The sequence below is a fragment of the Cibotium barometz genome, chromosome 44, assembly GCF_041138505.1.
Source record: "Cibotium barometz isolate CiBa-2024 chromosome 44, ASM4113850v1, whole genome shotgun sequence".
Taxonomy (NCBI): domain Eukaryota; kingdom Viridiplantae; phylum Streptophyta; class Polypodiopsida; order Cyatheales; family Cibotiaceae; genus Cibotium; species Cibotium barometz.
Genome location: NC_141089.1, coordinates 12365234 through 12392155, shown reverse-complemented (window position 1 = coordinate 12392155; position 26922 = coordinate 12365234). Strand labels below are relative to the sequence as shown.

Sequence of the window (26922 nt, the reverse complement as noted above, 5' to 3'; positions counted from 1 at the left end):
ACTATATTATTTGGGGGCAATAAGTCATTTTAATTAATGTACTTATGTCATTCAAAAGATATATACTACACGTTTGGGGCAATAAGTCATTTTAGTTAATGTACTTATGGCATTCAAAAGATATATACTACACGTTTTTTTATTATTGTACTCAATACAAGATAAGTAATGCAACTACTAAGCCTTATAAGTTTAAGGGGCAATGGTGGATATGCTAACGTTGTGTCACCTCATTTGTTTTATTCTCTAAAGGTGTGTGTGATTGAATTACAAATTTATTGTTCAATATAGCTTCTTTAAATCTGGTTAAAAAAAACTATAGTTGCTAGCAATTTATGCATATAAATTGCTAGCAAGTATACAATTTGTGTATATAATTCGTGTACAACCATCTAATGCCACTAGTATCATAGGTATTCTTATAAAGAAGCTACATGAGAGAGTATTCTTTGTTTCAAATTATTTTACATACACTCACTACAAATAATGTAAAGTATATTTATATAAATAACTAACCATTTAATAATATTTTGGCATACTTTTGATAGTATATGCAAATTATAAAATATTACTATTACTAAAGCAAAACTTAGTCACAAATATTAAACAAGCAAGGGAGTGCTCCAAAATGATTTCAAAGTGAGTGCCCACCATATGAGTATATTATCGCATACTATGTGGTTCTATATCAATTTTCTATCCTCCATTTTCATTGATGAAAGTGCTCATCTAAACAGGGGAATGCCACATACCCCTATGATTATAGTTTTAAGGGGAGATTTGTACCACCTCTCCTCCAAACCTCGTGCATGGTCTTTTCCTTCTTTTTCCTATTTTTCTTCTTCTTTTCCTTCACATACATATGCACAATCGTAGTTAAAACTTTTAACTTTATTGATAACTGAAGTTTGTAAACATGTTAATGTGCATGGATTTTTGAGGCTTCTTCTATACTAAACGATTGGAGCATTCGCCTTGTTTTTGGCAATTATTTTTTAAATTTAAGCAGGTGAATTCTCTCTTTAAAAAAAAAAATTTAAACAGGTGAATTCTCTCTTTTTTTTTTTCGTAATAGAAGATATATTACCAAAAATTACTTTATAAAATAGGCGCAATTCTCTCTCTGTGTGTGTGTGTGTGTGTGTGTGTGTGTTTATTATTTAATTACACATTTTTATTTTATGAATATATTACAAAATTTTATTATAAAATATTATAAAATAACTAATATGTGCGTGTGTGCGTGTGTGTGTGCGTGCACAATCGAAACGAACTTTTCTTGATGTACTCTTCCTCTCAATTATTGGAATCTCCCTTGTATTGTGTACAGTTTAAATGTACACAAGAAACCACATGCACACCTTCCCTCAAGCATTCTAGTCATGCAAAAAAACATCACTTGCACCTACTTTTTACAAGCTAGGCTAAGAAGTTTAAATTTTAATAACTTTTATACAAAATATTTAAAATGTGCATTACAAAATAAGAAATTGATTTTGGCTTGCCTCCATGAGAGGCAATAATCGGATAGTCCCTAAGAAAAAAATAAGATTTGTTTGAGGCAACATGTATCTTATTCGAACAATCTTTTTTTAAAGAGTTTAATCGCTATTATTATACTATACTAATGCTAGGGTTTAAACTATTATACTAGTACTCTCTCTCTCTCTCTCTTTCTCTTCAAATGTTGTAAAACATATAGTTGCACAAAGGGACTTTATAACACGAGAATGGGGCCTATTAAGAGTAGTTGTGAGTACTCTAATTGGTTTTTCATACTATAAGGTACCTATCACCTATCATTAATGCAACTTAATATGTTTCCTTAAAATTCTTATCCGCTGAGGTTTTTTTTTTTGCAATATCCCTTGATAAGTTGAGGTTTTTTTTTTTGCAATATCCCTTGATAAGTTGATTCATGGTTGCAACTTTGAATTTTTGGGATGACAAAATGTTAAAGTTGTTGACTATATATATCCCTTGATAAGTTGATTCATGGTTGCAACTTTGAATTTTTGGGATGACAAAATGTTAAAGTTGTTGACTATATATATATATATATATAGAGAGAGAGAGAGAGAGAGAGAGAGAGAGAGAGAGAGAGAGAGAGAGAGAGAGAGAGAATCATAAAATTTAACACTTCTAAATGAAAACTTAATATAAGTGAGTACATCTATTCACGTTGATAATCTAAAGTAGCAATATTTGTTATGTATATGGAGGCTAACTTATATATTATATCATATTAATTTTGTATACACATCTATTCACATTGACAATCTAAAGTAGCAATATCGTGTTATATATATGGAGGCTAAATTAATATATTATATCTATTAATTTTGTATACACATTTGTATTTACATTTGGAAAAAAAAAATCACATAAATGCGAACATTATAATCTCTTTGATATCAATATATCAATATATAAATATTTACTTCAAAGTTTAAGAGAAGATAGAAAATGTGTGCAATTAAAAAATTTGAAAATTTCGAATAAACTCTTATTTCTCTATCTCTTATTCACGAATATAAATAAATAAATAAATAATTATAAATAAATAAATAAATAAATAAATATATATATATATATTCACAAGATAAAAAGCAATTTGTAATCACCTTCTTATTTTAATAAAAATTTGTGCAATTTTTTTTTTCAAAAAAATATAAATTTCCCCTTTACACACACAAGAAAAATTAGCCTATTAGAATTCTTCATTAATAAAAATATAAGGCAGAGGAATTAGGATAGAGCTATTGTGAGTCGATCAGCCAATACAGCTGCATGCATGGCCATGGCAGCAGCTGCCGGAGTTGCCTCTCTCCCGCTTGCTATCTCCACGACTGCGCGCTCATTTCACCCAAGAATTACACCACTACTTGTCCGCGTGTCTTCGCAGGTAAATTTCTGGCCATTTTCATCTTTACAATTCTTGCACATTATATCAGACTTCAAGTATATTCATGTGAGTGGGCATATCATGTTGTGTGGGCATCTATCATGCTTCAATGACGTGCACATACTATGACTAGGGATCTCATCATCTTTTATGCATCTATGGGTAGAGATATTATGGTGCATGGGTGCACTTTCAGGATACAACCATGTTTGTATGTGCAGTATGGTGGAAACTTTATGATGCTGCACTTAAAGGATACTATTTAGCATATGTGCATTTATAGGTAGAAATATCATGGTGGGCATTATATCATGCGGGTCCTTCGTGCCTGACAATCCGAAAGGAAGCCCGGTCCCATGTGTTTGATATGGAAGTTGAGGCCAATGCTGTTATGCTGTAGAAAAGAGGGAAAAGGCTTTGGCTATAAGTTTGAAGACCCATGTTGGAGGAGGAACCCATGAGTGCAGGTTTGCCTGACTCCCAAGTACTCCACGTTAAGGAGGTAGCTCGGTTGGTCAACAGAAGATAAGGTCTTATGTCTAGTACTAGGGTTCCAAGTGAAGGGGCTTGCGTCCGAGTGCGGGTAAAGGGGTAAGCTTAAGTTTTGACACTATTGCCTCATGGATCTCACACCCTAGATCATGGTGGATAAAATCAACACATTCCATGTGGATATGCCTCTATGCATGAATGCTTGCCTTACTCGTGCTAGTGTGCATGCTCTGCCATTACAGCCCTGTCAGGGTGGATGCATCAGGGGTATGTTGGCACATAGGATGATATGCATCTTGAAATTGATGGTTGGCATTGCTTAATAGCTCATAGTATGACTCTGTATGATGGGAGTTGATGGTTGATGATATTGTGTGTGGGTAGACATGAAGTCAAGACTTCTCATCTCTATGACCCTACCATATTTTGTATGTGTCCCCTATTGTTTCCCTGATGGAGCTTTCTGGAAACTGTGGTCTAGGGAGGACAAGCGTTCCGTACTGTGCATCGAGCTTCTCCTGTACTAAATGTTTCCCAAAGAAAAAGGTACGCTTTTCTAGTTCATGTAAATTTTTCAAAAACAGGTGTGCACATCAGTTGCACCGCAGATCACTTAGAATATACATGTTATTGCCGGCTCCAATATATGTTGGACTCTACCTGTTGCATTTTTGTTCATGAACATGCAATATTTTTAACTGTTCTTCTTGCCTCAGAATATACAGGGGGCATCCCATATGTGCTGAGAATTCAAATGCCGAAAAGGCTTTTCAAACCACGGTTGAGCTCGACAAGTTTATTGACGAGCTGCGCCAAGCTAATCTTCGAAACGTATGCTACAAAGGCTTATGGTTTCTCTTTTTGTTTCACTCAAAGCTGTCCATACTTGAAACTGTTTAGTCGTCTTGTCATGGTCAACATTTTGTGAATCAATGGAACATGATCGGGCCTTGAACACTGATCATAAGCGAAAAAGTGTAGGAGTTTTGCTTTGCTCGCATCCAGTAAGTGTCCATTAATTTTCCTATGCCTTTCACTTTTATAGAAAGTCCTTGATTTCCCAATTTTCCTTAAGGAGAACTCACGTATATAACCTACTCCAGGACAGCTGCTGATTTCTGAGCATCCTTCATAGAATGAGTCAGGGGAACCACAGCAGCATCATAAAGAAGAAGAAAGATGACCTTTGATCCAATGCATGGCCTGGATACATTCTCATCCCTATCATACTCAATGACTTGGGCAAAAGGACCAAACCCCTCTCCCAATAAACAGAAAAATCAACCCTTGATCACGTAGTATGGTGGACTTTGAAGGATGCGGTGCTCTTCTGTCTCAATCTCCTAAACATCTCACACCCTGCATACGCGCACTCTCACATTGGCGCCACCTCTCTCTCCAGCCTCAATCTAGTGTCTGTGTGACATACGAATACCTAGGTATCCTGGTGTATGGATAAACCACCTGAGAAAGTGGTCTTGGTACAAGCTCATTGTGGAAGGGAGAGTCTCTGGATGTATCCATGTTCTATGAATATGTATTAGCAAAATGCCACCTCCAATGACTGTATTCAGCTCCTGCTTTTATAATGCATGGGGCTTCCCTAGGTCCCATTCTCTACAAAGTATCCATGTCTCCTATGTTTGGAATTCTCTGTTGGATATCAATGCTCCACACTCACAATGTGATGTCTAGGCACTAGCTAACCCATGTATGTACAGTCCCCATTTTGAGGAGTAGCCATGGTTGAATGGCCCGGGCACGTGGTGTCTTCGTATCCACATGGGATGGTGGCCTAGGAGGCTAGATGGTGTAGAGACGGCTTAGATGGAGTTGGCATACTGGCAAATAGGTTACATGCTAGAGTGCACTGTTATCTTTATGGCAGTCCTTACATGGGTTGGTAGATTTCACTTATGAATACTATGTCTAATGGTTGTGGGTCTCAAATAGACACCCACTGCCCAGATGGTTCCTGATGGGTTTGGAAGGTGTGGCAAGATCGTGGGGCCCTTGTGACTAGCATTATTTGTACGTTGAATGGTCATGTCGTACCGAGTCTGTATTTACCATATAGTGACCATAGAGTAACTCCCTGCGTACCAAATGCTGTTCACACAAGCTATGTACATAGTCATAGTCCAACCTGTGTTACTATCTATTACATCCTAGATTCTAGGAGCATACAACCTCCCATCTTAACAGGTCTAGACCAGCCATTGAAGCTCCCTTCACATAAGCACATGGGTGTGGAGCTTAGCCATGTATCGCATCAGCAATAAAATATTGTACTTCATCTCTTTTACTGTGCAATTTGAGTTTAAGTTTAGTGCTACAAAAGATTCTATCTCTTGTGAGTATTGCCTGCATTCACCCTACATCGTATTATCTTACATGTTATCAAAACTTCTTCGCTAGTAGTTGTTTAACAAAAGAGTAGGAGAAATGACCTCTTTCTGAAGGCCCTGCCCACCACCATTACTCACTGCTAATAAAAAACTCAATGGCACCAATTATCCTCAATGGAAGTCCACGCTGAAGGATATCTTGTCCTCCTTTGAGCTTTTGGATACAATCATTGGTGTTGATGTTCATCCTTCATCAGTGGTTGATACACAAGAACCTCCAGTACCACTGGTTTCCAACGGTGTTTTGGCTTGGAAACAAACTAATGTAGGTGCTCTTTTCACTATCAACACTAGTGTGGAAGATAGTGAGTTGACCATGGTTCATCATGTCTCTATAGCTGCTGAAGCAGCTCGGGCTACGCTACAGAGTCAGAGTCAGTATGAGACCACAAATCCATTAAGGAATTATACTCTTGAAAATTAGCTTCGGCAAGAGAAGCTAAGTAACGTGAAAGCGGTGGAGGTGCTCTTCATCGGAATTCACAATCCTTGAGTGCAGGCATGAGGGTGCTGCTACCTCAGTATATTACGAGTTAAATATGACAGTTTTGTCACATTGCTGAATGCTGGTGTCAAGCCAATGACTCTCACCTTTGACGAGTTCAGCTCTCTACTTCGAGATCTCTACTTTGAGATGAGGAAATGTGGAAGTAGAGTTGCAACAATGGTGATGAGGCTTTCTTTTCCAACTGTCAATAAGAAGAAGAGTAAGGATTCTGTAACGGGCACATGTTGACGGTTTTTGCTTAGTCATTCACATATTCATCGCATAATATCACATAATTGATCCACACAATGCTATGTGTCCATTGTACACCACACTGCCCCACCCCCCCACAAACACACCATATTACCCCCCCCCCCCCCCCCCATCCCTGCCCTTTTTTCTTCTCCTGGTATTTTATCACCAGAAGTTTTTTTTTTGAATTTACAAAGTTTTGTGGCTTCCTTTGGAATCCTGAGTCAGGCAATGAGATTCTTCCAAGATACAAACAACAAACTTGTGCTGATTACAAAATCTTTGGGAGAATTCCATAAAAATGAGACTGGCCTTGAGTCGGGGAAGATGGAGCAAGATGGAGCGGCTGCCATGGGAGTCCCCCGAAGAAGGGGGGGGCAAAAACCATCCAATTGCTGATTAGGAATAGGTATCGACCAGGGGCAGTCGAGAAGGAAGAGGCAGGTGATACAGCAGAGGACAAGACCACAGGGGGACGGATTGTATGAGGTGGTACGGGACTGGGTTAAGGTCCAAGAAGCATGGCAGTGGAAAGGGGAAGAAGACAATGGTGTGGGTTGGGGGGTGGAGTGCTCGAAATGGGTAAGAGAGCAAAAGTGAGGCAGAGCAGGAGTGAGTGAAGGGGTCATGCAGCTAAAAGGGGGCAAAGGGGAGGAATGGCGAACACGAGAGAGATGGATGATGGTGGGAGGAGCAGGGCACTCGGAAACGAAGGGGCATGAATGCCCATGTGTGTGCGTGTGTGTGGTGGTTGGGAAGAGGGGGGGGGGGAGATGTGCGGGCACAGATTCAGCAGGGAGCTATTGCTTCTCAATATTTCATGCATGCATGAGCAACAAAGCCGCAGTCGATGTTGTAGCTTATGTTATTTGAGGCTAGAATAAAGGTGACAATGGTCAATTTCTAACTTGAGAGAGGGAGGACATGAAATTGAGGTGTCCCGATGATCATGGTGGGGGACCCAATAAGGCAAGTGGAGCCAGAGGATGTAGGCCAGCATGCCATTCCATGTACTATGAGCAAGCCATGTATTGTACCCATTGCAATAAACTGTTTCTCATGTAATATCTTAGTTGGCTCATGTGTCCATCTCATATGGCATCATCGTATGGAAAATCAATGCATCCTCTTCAAAGTCGAGCATCTCTGGTTGTCTCTTTTCTATGCGTGCATGGAATTCCCCTATGTGTACACTGTAATCTCTCTTCCTTGCAAAAGGAGATTCTTCCATGTCCTTATACAAGGCATGATATGGGATTCCTGATTCCAGCTTAGAGATTTCTTTGGAGTATGTTGACTTCTACTTGGGAGGGATTAGTATACCACTATGAATACATACCTATGTAACTGATCCCTAAGTACCCAGCATGTGCAGTTCTTGGCACCATTGAAATTTGAGAGCATCATGCTTTGAGTGTGATTTGTGAAGCATGGCCACCCCTCTTGAGCCTTTGACCCATCCTCATATACATGTTCGTAACCCTTGGTGTGGGCTTTGGTGAGTTTTTGTGGAGAAGGGAATATCGTAACCCTCAAAGGTTTCGAAATCGCCCAATGCAAACCAAAATTTGCCATTGCAATTCCATAGTGACATGGAAAGTTTTTTTTTTTTTTTTTTTTTTTTTTTTTTTTTTTTTGGGGGGGGGTGTGTGTGTGGAGAGAGAGAGAAAGAAAGATTGTATTAACGTCTCTCTTAGGCCAAAGAGAACTGGCCTAAGAGACAAAACCATGTACAATGTATGTGGTATCTCTGAGTATCAGATGGTGCTCAGTGATAGAGAGAGAGAGAGAGAGAGAGAGAGAGAGAGAGAGAGAGATGTGTGATTTGTGAAGCATTTGCCATTGCAGTTCCATGGTGACATGGAAAGTGTGTTTTATTTTTTGGGGGGGGGGTGTGGGGGGGGGAGAGAGAGAGAGAGAGAGAGAGAGAGAGAAAGTTATATTAACGTCCACGGGAGGCCGAATCCGACCTATGGGACAGATCAGGTACATCCATTTACATTCCACTCTGGGTATCGATGCCAAAGAGGCATAAAACTGAAAAAAAAATAAAACTCTGGGGGAGAGAGAGATTTTTGTCTTCAAAAGGTCCAATGGGACTATGAGACCAAAAGAGTACAATGAGTCCATGGAATATATATATATATATGTGTGTGTGTGTGTGTGTGTGTGTGTGTATAGAGAGAGAGAGAGAGAGAGAGAGAGAGAGAGAGAGAGAGAGATCTGAATTCGGGAACCTGGAAAGTGCATTTACAGCTTCCAGAACTTGTGGCTAAAAATGTACTGTCTTTTGATACTCCATTTTGGATGCGATTGGCAGCTAGAGCAGATCTTTGTGGTTCAAACGATGATAAGGTAAGACTGCAAAATGTTACCTACGATGTCCAAGTACTTGCTACAGCTTGCAATCCCAAGAAACCGTTAAAATGGTTCTGATCAACGAGAGCTCCAAGTGGCCCATCTATTGATTTTACATTTGTTGATCTTCTATATAAAATGCCAATTGCATGTTTAATCTGGTGATATGTATAGAGAAACTATGAGGAGCTTGCAGCCTCAATAATGACTTTGGTTGAACGTGTCATACGCAAGGCAGAGGTATTTTTTTCCAGACTAGACCTATCAAATTAGTCCTCAGGCTAAAGTGTGCTACATTTTTCTGGGCCAGGGAATCAGTTCTACTGTTAAAACTTGTTGGTCAGTTTCACTTCCTTATGCTTGTAGCAGTTTGCCTTTCCAGGAAAAGATAGAATCATCTACAGATATTCTGAAGTCCATCTTAAAACCAATCATCCTGCAAGATGAAGAGATCGTGTGGCCTCCTCAAGATCCAAATGGGATCACAGACATGAAAAAGGTTAGAATCTGGGTATTCTTTTGACAAGTAAAATTATGTTTAAGGTGAGTATTTGAGGATTATGGCATAAATGCCCATGACAAGGACTTCATCATCATGCGTTTGCTGATTGCAAAAGCAAATGATATTAAATTTTATTATCATGCACAAATGGTTGTATGTATTTTTAGCCAATGATGCATGTGTGCATTTTGCGTACACATGTGCAGTGACAGGTGAGCAGGGGGGCGCATGCACATGTGTGTTGCTTCTCTGCATGTTTATCTTAGCCAAACTTATGAAAGTTCCTGTTAAAATATCAGGAGTTGGAGCGGAAAGAGCAGCAGGGCTTTCTGGATGAGAGCTTCCTTTCAGAAGTTAGTGCACAAATGCGACAAGTGAGTCTTCTACTGAGGTTCTGGTATTGGAGCCAAGTTGTTACACATCAAACATCTCTTGTTTAGCTGTAATATGTGATTGTTCCTGATGGCATTTGCTGTATTTGGTGTTTTCAAGTGGCTGATGGCCTTTTCCTTCTTGACGTAAGGCTGGTTTGTTAGAGGACCAAACATGCTCAATCAAGGAGATAGAGCATGCCATGGTTACCAGGACATATTCAAGTTTAGACATCTGATATGCCAGCATCATTAAGGTGGCCCAAGATCCAAAGAATGCATAAGAGGAAGCTAAACATGGACCATTACCGAGATCATCCGTAGACAATGCGCAAAGAGATCTCATAAAATATTACTTATACTCTCCGAAGGATGGAATCCTTTGAGCCTAAGCAGCCTTTTCCTTTTTATTTCTTTTTCCTTCAGTGATCCCTCTTTTTTCTCTCTTGAGTCTCGATGTGAGTTAGACAAGTTGAATGATCTTCAAAGTGATGAACAGAGCTGACATTGAGCACACCAGTAGTCTCTCTCCTGCATTAGAATATGAGAACCATCCCTATGAACAACCCACCTTGCAAGGAAATTGAACATGAATTATATCTGACTGTATATTCAATTGTACACACCCGTACGCCACACACACAATGCACTTGCAGGCCCACTAGCGCACGCACCCACTCACACCCACCAACCACCGACGAGCACATTGGTTTGGGAAGAGTTTACGGGCTGATGTATGGCTGTGTTTCTGGCTATGTGCATGGGCCAGTTAGATGCGTATTCAAGGCCTCATGAATGTACTATCTTGGCTGATTAGAGGTGAATAACAGTGTGGTGTTTTGGGGCATAGGGCTGTGTGAAACTCTATGCTAAGAGGTCCAGAGGACTGGTAGTTTGGACATGCATATGTATAAGCCATGAGTGGCCATGATGTATTCAGTTAAACTCTTCCATTGAATGTGAATAAAGAAATACCAAAAGGGGCGCCAAGCTTTGGGGCCAACAGGTGTCGCTGTTCTTGTGTACCCCCTCTAGAAGCGAAGTCTGGTATGCTCAGAGAGGAAATTCGAGATGGCAAAGGTGTAGAAGGTGAGTAGGTGTCGACACGCTGGTCGACTCCCAATGTCAAACCTCGAATGGGGCTCTCCAATGAGTAAGAAGTCCCATCCTCCTTGTGGTCTTGATTTGAGTAAGGAGAATCAACTTCTGGTGACAAAGGCTGATCCTCCGGAATCGCGGGTAGTTGATCCATGCTGTGTGCTCTGAAGGTCTTTGGTTCCTTTGCTCATGATAGCTCTGATACCATGTGAGGGCAAAAGGACGAAAGAACCTGATATGTGAGAGATCAGAGCAAATCAACACATCATGAAATGGATGAATGAATATATGTATAATGGTGAATGTAATCCAGCACAAGAGGGCCTATGGGTGAGACACTGATGAAGTGACCTTGAGAAGTAGACCGGCAATGAAGCAAGTTGGACCAAGAGCACGGTCGATGACGAAGGCTCATGTCGGGGATTGCGGTGGCACTCCGAGTGATGTAGACAGGGTGCTGATCAGGGCCTGCAAAACGCAAGTATGATGTCGATGGAGGTACTGTGCTGACCTGGGCACTGATGTATGCTGCGCAGGGGGCAGAGTACCGAAGGCTGGATGCTGTGTAACAGGTCTTCGCATTGCGGTATGTTGGATGGAGCAGGGCGTCGCTGGATCTGCAGGAGCAGGGCTGGGCAGCTGCCAGAGGATTGCTGTGGCTGCGCAGGAGCAAAATGCCGATGCTGAAATACTGTGGGAGCAGGCCGGCTGCAGTATGGTGTGGAGCACTGATGCGCAATGATCTGTGTACGATGGAGGAGGGGCAGTGTTTATGTAGTGCTGGCTCCCCAAAAAAGGGCAGGTTGGCTGGCCCTGTCGGTCAGCCCAACCGACCTGGAGAAAAGGCCTTTTTAGGCCTTTGAAAGGTCAATATAGAGGGCCTTCTTGGGCCCTTTTTGCTGCCCCTTTTGGGCCTGTTTTGTCACACACCGAGGGTCTGTTTCAGGACATTTTGATGGATTTCGTTGGACCACTTTCTGTATCTACTGGATCTTGGCATACTTAGCGTATGACGTAGTTGACAGATTCAGTAAATTTTGTATGCTTATACCATGCAAACAGACGGCCACAATAGAAGATATAGCCCGGCTCTTTCTTTGAGATTGGTATCCATTATGTGGGTTGCCACGGACCATTACTTTAGATCGGGATCCAAAGTTTACATCTCACTTCTGGTGAGCTTTGTTCTTTGGTACCAAATTGCAATTGTCCAGTGCATTCCATCCCCAGACCGATGGCCAAACAAAGATTTACAATCAGTTGGCTTTTGATGTGCGTAAAGCGTACTACCATGATCAGTAGTCGAAGTGGGAGCTTCATCTCCCGTTGGTGCAGGTGATTCTCAATGACACACTCTCATCCAATGTTGGCAGAACTCCGTACGAGGCAACCTTTGGTTGAAGTTTTTCATCCCTTCTCACGCGGATGATATCTCCTTCCTTGGAAGCTACCAAGATATCAGATACTTTTTCAGCCATCATTGAGTCAGTCAAAGAGCGTCTTACCAAAGCTTAGGAGGCTTACACCAGACATGCAAATAAGTCAAGGAGAGACATCAACTTCAAAGAAGGTGAATGGGTATACTTGAGGATCATGAAGCGAAGACTCAAGTAAGTGGGCAACGGTTGTCCAAAGTTGTCATTCAGGAGTTTTGGTTCTTTTCCCATCATAAAGAAGATAAGTGATGTCGCCATGTAGTTGGACAGTTGGACGATGCACAACGTCTTCCACGTCTCTTGGTTAAAGCCTTATACTGGACCTTCATTGCAAAATGTTCCAGAAGAGCAGCATCCAGAAATGGTTGATGAAGTAGAAGTGGTAGATCTCGAACAGATCCTTCTACATCGTTGGAAGCATGGTTCTGGACGACGACTTCGCCAATTTTATACCAAGTTCAAAGATCGAGGGACCCATGAAGCCGTTTGGCTAGATGAAGAATTCTTCCTCGAGTATCCACAATAATTAGCGGACTACCTCAAAGCCATGAACCTGCCGCCAAGCTAAGCAAGAGGGAATGTCACTGGGGTACCCATGCACTGTGGTACACAGTGACAAACTAGCTCATCAATAGTGCAAGAATCATGTATAGAAGTAGTACCTTTTTGTCAAAACCCCCAAAGGATCTCCCCGCAGAACGCTCCTGGCTCGAGACTCGAAACCTGCAAACAAACAAATAAACAAGAAGGGGGTGCAGGCTTGACTCACCTCCCAACCACGATAGCCATGGGCAAGCCCACAGTCTTGGCTGTTCCCACCGAGCCACGAGCTGAGCTAACTAGGTTGACGTACCGACCAATCTCTACCTCGCGACGTCCCATACCGCCACGAAGCTACCCTCGCGGGCCTCGAGACTGCTGCCGGCCTCGGCTGCGTAAAGCAGGTGCATGTCTGCACTAGATCGAGGCTCCAGACCATAGAGCTCTCACAAATCTCGCGAGACTCTATATGACTAATGACTAACCTTGGCCACCCTTTTATAGGCTCTTGGCCGCTCATCGGGCGTCCATACTTGGACGCCTGCCCGTCCATACTTGGGTGCCTGCTCGTTAGTCTATCCCTAACTCAGCTAGCCAATAAGCTTGCCTAGCTCCAAGCTTCCCCAAACCTCGAAGCTAGTCTTGCGTGTGTGTAGCACACGGTAGATACACACTGTGCACATGACATACTCCCCTTTCTCTAAGAGCTCACTCCTGAGCTCACTAAGAAGCCAGGTTAATCTCTCTGAAGAGTAGTCAATGTCTCCCATGTAGTGTTGTCCTCAACACAATCCTTCCACTTGATCTTGTATTCCGTAATAAGCGTATTACGCAATCTTCTTTCACGAAATCCAAGAATCTTTTCAGGTTCGTGTGGAACAAATGTCATGTCCTCGACATCTATGATTTCTTGAGGAGTAACTAACTGGTCTGTTCCACCCAGTACTTCCTTAAGTCTACTGACATGAAATACAGGATGAACTTTCACACGAGAAGGCAAATCCAGTTCATATGCAACTGAACCAATCCGTCGTGTAATAAGAAATGGTCCACAATATCTAGGGGATAATTTCAGAGATTGACTTGTCCGTAAAGTCCCGGAATCTTTCGGAACTCGCAAATACACCATCGTTCCTTCAGAGAACTCTCTGGGTGAACGATGTCTATTAGAATAAAATCTGTCTCGGTCTTGAGCACTTCTAATAGATTCCTTCGCAACTTGTAACATTTCTTGCATATCTTGCAAAAAATTACGTGCTGCATCATGCTGAAGTCTTGAGAATCCTACTGAAACAGGTGATCTAGGTTGAAAACCATACATAAGCATGAAAGGACTAAAACCTGTACTCATATGCTTAGTACTGTTATATGCAAATTCTAACATAGGAAGATAATCCTCCCATGAACTCTGTCTTTTGGATACATATGCGCGAAGCATATCCTCCAAAATGTGATTCACTCTTTCAGTGTGGCCATCATATTGAGGATGATCTGAGGAACTCAAATTCAAAGTTGTTTCCAACTTCTCAAAAACAAGTTTCCAAAAATCACTCGTAAACTTAGAGTCCCTATCATCACTGACTATGTCCTGCGGTAACCCGTACAGTCTAAACAATTGCTCGATAAACTGCCATGCTAATTACGTAGCTGTAATAGTCTTTCGGGTCAGTAAAAATCTAGCCATTTTTGTCAAGCGATCTACCACAACCCAAATAGAATCGTGGCCTTGATGTGTTCTTGGCAATCCGGTAATAAAATCCATGGAAATACTTTCCCATTTATTACCTGGGATTTACAAAGGATGCAACAACCCAGCCTGTCTAAAGCGTTCAGCTTTTTTTGCTTGACAAACTTGACACTTGAGAACATAATCTTCTACATACCCTTTCATCTTTGGCCAATAAAAAGTGTGTTTCACTAATGATAGTGTCCTGTGTACCCCAGGGTGTCCAGCAGAAGGGGCGTCGTGACACTCCTTAAGAATCTTGGACCGAATGTCTGGGATTTGTGGTACACAAATTTTGTCATTACGGAATAGTTAACCATTCCGAATCATCCCACTGGCCTCGTGTAGCTTGAATGGTAGGTTGCTTAGTCATCGAGTCTTGGTCAATCAATGAGCTCCCGTCCGGGATCTTCTGCCAAAATGGATCAAAATAACTATCAGTCCTGCAAAACCCTCTCAATGACTGAAATAAGTCGGTAGAAATCTCGGTGAACGACAAAGTATTCACCTCTCTAATTCGACTAAGTGCATCTGCAACACTGTTCATGGACCCTTTTCGATAACGAATCTCAAAATCAAAATCTTGCATTAACTCAGCCAACGAGCTTTCCTTCCTTGCAAATCATCCGCATCACCCACATACTTGATTGACTGATGATCAGTCAATACCACAAACTTGGAGCCATATAAATAATGTCTCCAAACCTTGAGAGCATGAATCACAGCATAAAGCTCTTTCTCAAGGGTTGGCCAACGAGATTGAGTGTCGTCTAGCTTTTTTACTTTCAAAAGCAACAGGTCTACCATCTTGAAATAGAGCAGCCCCGATGGCATAGTCACTGGCATCAGTTTCAAGAACATAAGGCCGACTAGGATCGGGTAATGCTAAGATAGGTGCTTCCTTGACTTTATCTTTCGAAAGTCTAAAGGCCATATCCAAATCGTTATTTCAAGTGATAGGCTGATTTGACTTACGTCCATGACCTTTCAATAAGTCGGTCATCAGTAGTGTGAGCTGCGAGTACTCCCGCACAGATTTTCGAAGAAAAGCAACAAAACCGAGAAAAGAACGAAGTTGTTTCACTGTTCGCGGTATAGGCCAGTCCAGAACCTTCTGAACTCGGTCATAGTCAATGCTCAATCCATCTCTAGTGATCTTGTGTCCCAAGTAAATGATGTCCGTGATAAAAAACTCACATTTACTTAACTTAGCATATAGTCGATTCTATCTTAAAATAGATAAGACAATCGTGAGGTGTCTAACATGATCCTCAAGAATACAATTGTATATCAAAATGTCATCCAGGAACACCACCACAAATTTCCCTAAATGTTCACGAAAAAGATCGTTCATCATTTGCTGGAAAGTGGCTGGAGCATTGGTTAACCCAAAAGGTAATACGAGAAACTCGTAATGGCCATACCTAGTCCAAAAGGCGGTTCTTTCGACATGCCTTTCATGAATACGTATCTGGTGATAGCCAGTACATAAATCTATCTTCGTGAAATATTTCGCTCTTGCTAAACCGGTCAATCAGGTCATCTGATCTAGGGACAGGATAATGGTTCTTAATTGTCAGCTTGTTCAATCTCTTGTAATCTATACACATTCTCCAGGTGTTGTCCTTCTTTCTCCTAAGCAACACAGGTGCACCCCAAGGTGATTTACTTGGACGGATCTGGCCCATCCTCAAATAATCTTCGAGTTGTTTAGCCAACTCATCTTCCTCAGCTTGGCTCATCCTGTAAGGTGGAATATTGTCAGGATGAGCACCAGGGATCAAATCAATACGATGATCTATTGCCCTTTCAGGTGGTAAACCCGATGGCAGTTCCTTAGGAAATACATCTTGAAACGAATCAAGTATCTTCTGTAATTCTTTGCTTTCAAACACACTTAATTCATTGATATCCATGAAGGTATGAGAAATGAAGAAAGTGGAATCAATACACAATGCGGTATACAAAGAAGAATCCATTATATTTCCAAAATCAACTGTATTTACAAGAGGTCCCTGAGAGGGATGTATACAATCACCTAAAATACTATACTGGGTGTTCCTATGCTGAAAAGAAAAAATATGACTAGACCAATCTATCTGGACTTGAAGAGTCTTAAACCACTCAATCCCTAATAACAAGTCTACATTTTCTAGGTGCATAACATAGTATTCTAAAGTATCTTTGTAGCCCTGAATCCGGATTGGTAACATCTCCACCTTTCAATTCCATACTTGCCTTCCCGCAGGTAGACGTACCTCATAGGTATGATCGTTGGGTGTAGTATCAAGACTCAATTTCTGCACAAGTTTGTAGTTAACAAAATTGTGTGAGCAGCTAGGGTCTAGAAGAATGTGGATTCTATGGCCATTCACTTCTCTATAAACTCGGAGAAGATCATGCAAGCCAAAAATTTTAGAGTTAAACAAATAATCAGAACATGAACTAGGGCGAGAAAGTACAGTAACTGACGTACCTGTCAAAGACAACTGGTTAGCTGCTTTTGGCTTGGGTCCTGCGTTGGTCTTTGCACCCTTTTGCTTCGGGCACTCGTTACACATGTATCCTTTTTCTTTGCAGATAAAACAACGTCCCTCCCTCTTGAGCTTTAAAGCCTTAAGGAGTCGTTTCTTCTTCGCTGGTGTTGAACTTGAATTCTTCGAAGGTTGGTCCAAAGACTTTCCTTCAGTCGTGTTAGCCATAGGTGCGGAGAACTTTCTTTTATGCTTGTTCCCCTGCTCGGTAATGGGTTTAGACTTGGAAGAGACCATTGTATCATCATAGATACGAGCTGAATGAATGGCTTCGTCCAATGTTTTGCATTTGTTATTTTTAACTTGTAAACGGTATGACTTTGGCAAACCAGCTACGAAGAACCCCAAAAGAGGAGTGGGATAAGTGAGGTGCTGCGAGGTCATGGTCAAAGCTGTAAAGCGGGCAACAACATCATAATTATCCTCTTTCTTGAGGAATTCCTTCTTGAAGACGTCTTCAAATTGTGCCCAAGTCGGCTTAGGGTTGAGTTCCTTCCACCAAAGCAAAGCTTTGCGTGAGAGGAAACCTGCTACTAACTGGATCTTTTTTCCATCATCATATGGATGAAACTGAAAATGGACCTGCCACTTATGTAGCCAAGTGTCCATGATCTCCTTGGTACGTTGCTTTTGCTCGCCCCCCCCAAACGGTTCCGGAGTAATGTTGGGGCCTAAAGCAGAGGCCAAGGTATCCATACCCGAAAGAGTAGAGAGGGTAGTGGTCAAGAGAGAGATGGAGTTCTGCAAAGCCTGCATCTGGGCGGCGATTTGTGCCTGACGTTTTGAAGAAGAAGCTTCGAGAGCTACTTTGAACTCTTGGAAATCAGATTTTGATACATAATCGTCAAAAAGATTGGCATCGGTATTTTCCGTAGTCGGCAAGCCTTCGTGTTCGACAATGGGCTCCAACTCCGATTCTTGGGTCGACATCTTGAAGAGGGCAAGTGGAGAGAAATTTCGATCTTTGCACAATAAAAGTGCGAGAGAACTTGAGAGCTTGAGAGCTTGAAAACTTGAGAGATGTGTGGCAAGAAGCCCACTTAAGGGGTTTATATAACCTTCCCCAAAAGCAACTTGAGCTTTTGCTTTTGTGTTAAAAAAAAAAAGAATTTAAATAAATAAATAAATAAATAAATATAAATATAAATATATAAATATATAAATATATATATATATATATATATTCTAGTTTCTTAAAAAAAACACACCTTTAAACCTTAGAGAGGGCTTTTAAACTCTTAAAAAAAAAGTTTAATTTGAAAAAAACGAAACAGCCCAAATCGGTGTTTCAATGCTTTTCTGGTTTTTTTTTCTCTTCCCTCTTGGATTTATCGCTGCCGGCCTGTCTGTTGTCGTCACACCTGCACTGTGGCCGTCGCCGACCGTGTTGCCAGTGCTTTCGTTCTGCCGGCGACGCCTGCGCTCAGGTGACCGTGGCTGCCGGCGCTTTCGTGTCTGCCTACGCCTGCCTGCTTGCGTAGGCGTGGCCCCTGCGTAGGCCTGGCCACAAGCCTGCGTAGGCCTGGCTGCCAGTGTAGGCCTGGCTGCCTACATGCCTTCGCCTACAATAGCCGGTAGCAACGCGTGTATCCGACCAGCAGTACTTGACCAGCACCCGATCGACCACGACCACATCTCACGCTTTCTCTCTCTCGTTCAAACAAAAAAAACGAACATGCTTTTTTTTTTTCTGTTTTCTCACTCGAGTTGTTCATGTGATTGCACAAGCATCTTCAGCCTTCTTCTTGCAAAGCAAAACAACCCTACCATCTACCTACACCCTCATCACGGGTTTCTTTGATGAAAAAGCACATACTATCTGAAAAAACAGCAGCATGCTTAAATAAAACAGCAAGCTTCTTGAACACATACCTCTCTTCGACCTCATCTTCTCTACCTACCGACTTGCTTGTTCACGAGGCACGCTCTGATACCACTGTCAAAACCCCCAAAGGAGCTCCCCGTAGAACGCTCCTGGTTCGAGACTCGAAACCTGCAAACAAACAAATAAACAAGAAGGGGGTGCAGGCTTGACTCACCTCCCAACCACGACAGCCGTGGGCAAGCCCACAGTCTTGGCTGTCCCCACCGAGCCACGAGCTGAGCTAACTAGGTTGACGTACCGACCAATCTCTATCTCGCGACGTCCCATACCGCCACGAAGCTATCCTCACGGGCCTCGAGACTGCTGCTGGCCTCGGCTGCGTAAAGTAGGTGCACGTCTGCACTAGATCCAGGCTCCAGACCATAGAGCTCTCACAAATCTGGCGAGACTCTATATGACTAATGACTAACCTTGGCCACCCTTTTATAAGCTCTTGGCCGGTCATCGGGCGTCCACACTTGGGTGCCCGCCCGTCCATACTTGGGTGCCTGCCCGTTAGTCTATCCCTAACTCAGCTCGCCAATCAGCTTGCCTAGCTCCAAGCTTCCCCAAACCTCGAAGCTAGTCTTGCGTGCGTGTAGCACACGATAGATACACACTGTGCACATGACACTTTTGAGGATATTTTTTTGTATGCCATGACCCCTTTGTGAGGGTAATTTGGGACCCCATCTGGTGTCGTCTCGACTACATCTTTCAGATTCATGTATGTTGTTTAAAGGATCGCTAAAGACTCACTAATCTCAGGTTTAAAGAAGGCCTTGTTGTTTCACACGGTCCTAGCTTGGCGTATGCTACACCAAGAAGAGGCCACATTTGGCGTACAAATTCAGGAGAGAGCTTTTGATCCTTAGTAAACAATGTTTTGATGGAGATACATCTTATCACAGGCCAAGGAAGATGGGGACAAACCTGGACTTGTAGCCATTCTTCAGAAAGTATTACAGCTATATGCTGCTCAAATTTTGTTGAAAAGAAGCTATGTAGTCAAAGGTGAGATATGCAGATCTGCTCAAGATCCATCATTTCATCGAGGTTGCGTGTATAATTTAATTTATAGCTATAACTTATGACAAGATTTTGTGGCCTGCTCACGCTCTTGTTTTTGTATCATGTAACTAGATGGGCAAGTAGATAAGGCAGAGGAGTTTTTGGAATCAATCATTTCAGGTATTCTTGGGCCTTCGACCTTGTTTCTTGCTATTTGTGGGTGAAAACACTTGTGACATGTATGAGTGTAAGACAGGCGAAAACCCAAATAAAAGAGAAGTGGAAGCTATACAGGAAAGCCGCAGGTGCAGTTTTGGAGATTAAGAGCTGAGGATAAGCATGTAGTTGATACAGATGGCATATGCACCACTAGAAGTGCCAGAGTTATGCACAGAGCCAGGAGTAATACCCACATGTAACCATAGACCTACTACTCAATGCACTTCTGTGATGTGAGTCTTTGTATCTGGTACAATGTTTGAGTCGAGTAGCATGCTTCTTCCCTATCCTAGCTGCATATAGTACTTTCTCTGAGGGATGCCTGCACCCATAAAGCCATGTGTGTGTGTGTGTGTGAGCGCACTGAAAAACAAAGTGGCCGCTTTAGTCCTTGACCAGTTTGGAGTGGGCTGAGAAGATTGAGGAGATACGTGTCTCATACACAATGGCTGTAAGCCAGATTAGAGTCTTTTAAGAGGAGAGACAAGACTATAAGGCAACATAGTCATAGATTATCCTGCAGCATTCAAAAGCTTTGTAAGGTTGAGAAGGTAGAGACAGAGGAGCACTACCTTTTAGATGTCTTATCTACTATTAGATCCAAGGCCAATAATGTTACTTATCCCAGGAGAGATATATTTTGCAATCTTTTCCTGTTTTCGCCTCTTCCTTCTTGAGAATAGATGGCTGAGAGTTAAATGTTGAGAGCCAAGCATACCTCCAACCAATCAGTGGAAGTCATCACCTCCTTCTGTGTTTTTGAGAAATGGCCAGCTAGTCCCAGGATATTCCAAGATGTGATTTGGGTGTGCACTGTGTAGACCTATAGCACATCTCTGTGACCACCCGGTGGAATTTGGTTTGAGACTGAAACCAACATCTCAGATCCAAACCAGGCGCCCACTGATAATTATACATGATATATGACCATGATTTGGAGAGAGCATGCTGCTACACTTCAACTTGATCTAGAGGTTCTCATTGTGGGTTCGCATCATCTGAGTGGCTATATTCAAGAGGCACACCTTACTTCGCGTGCACACTATAGGGTCTCTAACGGCACGGTGTGCACCTATTGGCTTATCAGTCCATCCTACCATCACTCTTTACACCTTTTTTCTACTAGTTGGCCTTTGTCTCTCTGCATTTCTTGCCTTTCTCTTTCTTTCTTACATTTTAAGCATAGTTTTACATCACATGCCAATGTGCATACTTCATGACGTACTACGATGTCTTGTAGGCACTTGTGAAGTAATGTTACTAAAAGTTTCTTGGCTGATCACATGTGAGGCTTTGTTTCATTTAGGTATTGATAATGTACTCTACTTCACAGTGGAAAGGAACTGGAAAATGGAAATAATAAAAAATTTCAACTTTTAACACCACTTGTTTCTTTACTTTAAAATATATGTGCAATATCCATAATTTAAAAGAACATAAAACATTTTCCATAAGATCAATGCACCATCAGACTAATACACGTGCAAGAAAGGGCTCTCAAAAACATAATCATTTATTGTTCATTCATCTTTGGGGACATTCTCCCGCAAGAGCTCATAACCTTCTAACCATCTCCGAGCTCCAGTAGGACCTGTAAGCACCTACCCATGTTTCCCACCACAGTGGTAACTTGTGTCATGACCCCGTAGGATCTAGGTTACACCATCCCTGCAAAGAGGTGCAACTATGTTTCCCTCAGAAGTCAACATGCATCGCACTGACATGCTAGGAACTGCCACTGCAGTGGGGTCCCATCTCAACTTGGCAGAGTAAGGAACTTCTGCAGAAGTTAAACACCTACCACAGTAGTGTGTCGGCCAACCACCACAGTGGGGTCCACAAATGACTCCTCATAGCCTCTTATTATGCATAAATCAAAAGAAGACCATACCATGCTTCATAGTGTTATTACAACAAGCAATCCTTTCTAAGAAGAAACAAACACTTTATTTTGGGAATCTTGGAGGGGTCCACATGCCACTTCTAGATCATCATGCCCAAAACCTTAATGAAATGGTTGGACCAACCATAGCTCTTTTCCACAACATACTGCTTGCAAAGTTCCCTGCTTTGAGCTTTTCTCGGTTGGCTTCCTCTAAGAAATCCTTTCCAAGAAGAAACACACTTTATTTCAGGGATCTTGGAGGGGTCCCCATCCCACTTCTAGATCATCATGTCCAAAACCATTAATGAAATGGTTGGACCAACCATAGCTCTTTTCCACAACATACTGCAAAGTTCCCTGCTTTGAGCTCTTCTTGGTTGGCTTCCTCTTCCTTAATTCCAGGTTCAAGAGGAGTCCCAAGCTCTAGGCATCAAGGGAGCTCGGGAGACTTGTTCTGTAAAGAGACTAAAAATTCACATTTCCTTCTCTTAGTCTTGGAGAGGTAGGAAGGCTTAGGTTTGTTTGGATTCTTGTCTCTTAGGTTGTCAAGTAGGATGATGCACTCACATTTACAAACATGATGAGACTTGCACCATATCCCACACATCTTTACTTTCATTTGAATCCCCCCTTTAATTAAGTGAAAAGATCCGAAGTCTTTAAGACTTTCCCTAATTTGCAATCTCAAAGGACCTACTAGACGAGACCTATCTCCACAGTTGGAGATCCTGATTGCTGTCAGAGCTTGCACTGAGGATGGTAGATGCCTCTACTATGAGATACAGGATGAGGGCAGACTTCAGAGAGTGGAGGCGGAGTCGCCTTTGGTTGCAGAGTGCATCTTTCAGAGGATACGGGTAGTGGCCGCCGCTTCTCGGAAGTGGCATATTGATCCAGACCCTGCAGATGTGGACTCTGATTGGCGCATATGGGCATATGTTGCGCGCCTCTTGGCCCGGCTCTAGTGGGACCCTGGCGAGTACGAGTGGCAGGATCCTTATGCGTCCCCCAAGGCCACAGAGATCACCTTTTTCCAGTACATTGTGTGGCTGGGGAGGCATATTTTGACTGCGAGGAGGATGGTCTCTCCAGCTGCATCGGAGCATTGGCGGCTACAGGGACTCTCACAGGAGTTCCTGGAGGATTTTTGGACCAGGCTCTGGGATAGCCGACAGGCATGCAAGATCTCGACTTTCGAGTGGCTGGTTGCCCACAGGGGCTTTGCAGTTGGCACCTTGCTTGTCTACAGTGGCCTTCCGTCGGCCTGCGTCCAATGTGGCCACCCATTCGAGACACAGAGACATTGCCTATGGGACTGTCCACAGGCGCAACAAATTTGGCTGAGGATGCTGCACATTTTGGCCCCCCTCTCTCCAAAGGGCATGTATACGTATCCGAACGGAAGATCAATCTTAGAAAAGACTTTTGCCTTGGATAACTGGACCAACAAGTACATCTGTGTGGCAAGGGATACTTGCTCTTAATTGTTTGCTTGTATAACCCTCAATGGTGGACATGTAGACAGTAGGTTCCATCCTTCTTCTTTTGGAAGAGGACAGGAGCACCCCATGTGAAAGGCTTGGTCTAACGAATCCCTTTTTCAGTAAGTCATCTAGTTGTTGCTTCAATTCAGTGTATTCTTGCTGAGAAAACATCGGCATATTCCTCTAATAGCAGCTTCACATAGTGAGGGTTTTCTTCTTTTTCTAATGGCTTTGGTCTTGGTCAACTGATGCATCCCCAGTATGTAGTCATACTTACCCAAGTTGACACTTTGAATTCGGAGGATTAGTGGACACCTAACTTGAAGTTTAGAGGGGAGCATACCACTAGTGGAGGTTTTCCTTCCACTAGCTAACTCTACGGCCTATCAACTTTGGATATATGAATTAGTGAATCTATCAAAAACTCACATTTTTGACCCATAATATTACCTGTTGTCTTAATGATTGAAGCTTGTGTATATGCCTTTCCTGATTTGACTCGTGATTCAACAAAAGTAAAAACATGCATAGGTGAGTTAGGATTTTGCTCCTTCTTCACCCTCTTGCTCCTCTATTGTAGGATTTTCCACCTGAATAACTTGGCCTTTATCTCCTTGAGATCCAGCTTAGGAAAAGGTGCCTTCTTGATATAGTGGAAAGTCACGGCATCTTTTGGTTGCCTGCCTGGTTTTGTTGTGGTCTTGGGGGTTGGTTCCTTCTGTGAAATCCACCTTTATTGCCTTGAGTCACGGGTTGTTGATTGCCTCTTCTAAAGTTTCCCAGTTGATTCCCTTGTTTATCCGAGTTCTTGTTCTTGTTGAAACCCCCAGCTGACCCTTTATCTTGTTTCTGATGTTGAGTTACATGTATTTTCTCAAAGTTTTCTTTGCTTCATCATGGAAGTCTAATAGTAGTACTTCCCCTTACATAAACCATGATATTATCATCCAAGTTCTCCACAAACTTGCTTGTTAGATCTCTATCATCAAATTCTGGAGCATATTTTTGAAACTCCAAGAATTGATCTCTACAAACTTGCTTGTTAGAGCTCTAGCATCAAATTTTGGAGCATATTTTGAAACTCCCAAGTATTGATCTCTATGTTCTTCTATTATCTTGCCTTCTTGCTTGAGATTTGAAAACTCCATCTTCTACATCTTGTATTTGGGAGGAAAGTGCTGCTTCTCAGCAAATTCCTTAAACTCTGCCCAAGTTATTGGACCTACTCTTCTTGCTAGCCAATACCTATTTCCACCAAAGTTTGGTAGATCCCTTGAGTTGCAAAACTGCCACTTTGGCCTTTCCCACTTTGTCCAAATTTTCTTAATTCAAAGCTTCGATCCAAGCTTTGGTTTCTTTGCCAGTTTTCCTGGCCTCATCAAACTCTAAAAGTCTAATCCTCTTAAATACTTGTCTAATAGCCATATCAACTGGGTCTTCCCTTCTATTTCCTTGGAGTTGAACAAATCTATCAAAGTTTTTCCTGACTTGATTTCCCATCATGGTTTCATTAAGGTGCATACCTTGTCCTTCTCTCTTCTTATTTTTTAAGGTTGCTCCCTTCTTGTCTGGAATGAGATTTATCCCTTGAGTCCGCTTGCTCAAGATTGTCCTTGTAACCGTCTTCTTGTATGTTCTCTAGCCCTTGATTACCTCCCCACTTAATGAAATCCTAGAAGTGGTTCTTTTCACTGGACGTAAGTTCTGTTTTAATCTTTCCTTCGTTCAATTAAACTCTTAATCGTAGAGTTTTGTTAGTCCAATCTACCAACAAGGGTGTTAACATTGAGCTTAATTATACCCCAAAATGAGTCTCTCTTCACTCTAAGTCTCAAGTCTTTGTCCCCAATACTCTAAATCATAGTCACAAGAAATGGTCGTTCTGGCCATATGGAACTCAGAAACACCGTTCCCATTCTGTGTCATTCCCATTTCCGTTCCTTCGTTCCCATTCTTATTTTGTCATGATTGTGTATGTATTTTGACATCATTACGTTCCATACCCGTTCATGTTCCCTACCCTATCCCGTTCCCGTTCCCGTTCTGTACTAGACTCCTGTTCTCAGTCTCGTTTCCCGTTCCATGCAACTATGCTTCAAATTCCCAAATAGCGACACTTTTCTGATACCACTTGTGAGGCTCCGATTCACTTAGGTATTGATATTGCGCTTAATGTTATAGCAGAAAGGAACCTAAAAATGGGAATAAATGTTCAACTATTAACAGCACTTGGAGACTTAATTTCTTCACTGTAAAAACATATGTGCAATATCCACGATTCAAAAGAACATAAAACATAAAAGATATTTTCCATAAGATTAATGAACCTTGGGACCAATACACGTGTGCAAGAAAGGGCTTCCAAAAACATAATTATTTATTGTTCATACATCTTTGAGAACATTCTCCAGCAGGAGTACCTAACATGCCACATTTAAATGTTTCTTTTTGGCAGCTGATGAAGAAAGATGGGGGGATTTATTGAGGACTGGCATGGTTTATGGAGGGGGTCAAATAGAGCCAGAAGAGTTGTATGAAGTCATCAAAAAGAGGGTTGAACGTGTCACCATGCGAACTGTGAGAAGACATTGACTTTTTGCTCAGTTTTCAAAAATCTGCATCCTTTTGCTCATTTGAGTATTCGTGAAAGAATCATTAGGTGTGTTCCAAATGCAGGAGAGTGGCTCGTACCAGCAAAGGATTGTAGTCGAGTATTTGAAAGAAATTGAAGCACGAGCGCGAGCCTTGGTAGAAGCTTTTCAAGACTCGGCTACTTGAGGAGTTTGTTCTTTTTCATAGCTTGTGCATCGTTTCTGTAACACCAATGCTTTGAGAGGGATTATAGTTGCAAGCAAGATAATCAATGGCAAAACCATGGACCTGGCTACTAGCTAATGTGTGAAGTGCCCAGTCCTTGTGAGAGGCTTTTAGTAATTGCGTTGCCATAATGGCATGCAAACAATGGCAACTCAAGCTAAGCAAACGGAATCATATGATCAGCTTCACATTCCTGCAATATATTGGTGGGATAATTCAGTTTTGCTGACTGCTCACATACTCTCTGTGGATCAAGATGAAGAAGAAGCCTGCACAAGATGGCCTTTCTTTCTTGGAGTTCTCTGAGGTTAAAGAAACAGGCAATTCAGAGATCTCAGTCAGCAAGTGCAGAAGAGTAGGTGGATATTAAGAGGGCAATGCACTCCTATAATTTTTATTTGTATAAGAATGTGTTAAAGCAAACTAGTTGCACATTGAGGAGCATTGTTGCCATATAAACTCAAAGGGGTTTGACTCACATAATGTAAGATAAGAATCACTTGGTTTTAATTTCTTTGAAGCTTTATATAAAA

General features: G+C 42.0%; 1 protein-coding gene across 1 annotated transcript; it reads left to right on the top strand.

The window, feature by feature from the left end:
• Nucleotides 1-2712: 2712 nt before the first annotated feature.
• LOC147612971 (uncharacterized) lies at nucleotides 2713-26922 on the top strand. The gene is made up of 11 exons (XM_086782246.1): nucleotides 2713-2905; nucleotides 3879-3943; nucleotides 4114-4228; nucleotides 8801-8899; nucleotides 9077-9142; nucleotides 9285-9401; nucleotides 9704-9778; nucleotides 19885-19987; nucleotides 20117-20164; nucleotides 26028-26149; nucleotides 26249-26922. Exons 1-11 carry the CDS (start codon nucleotides 2795-2797, stop codon nucleotides 26348-26350), a joined length of 1023 nt encoding a protein of 340 aa, XP_086638372.1. The 5' UTR covers nucleotides 2713-2794; the 3' UTR covers nucleotides 26351-26922.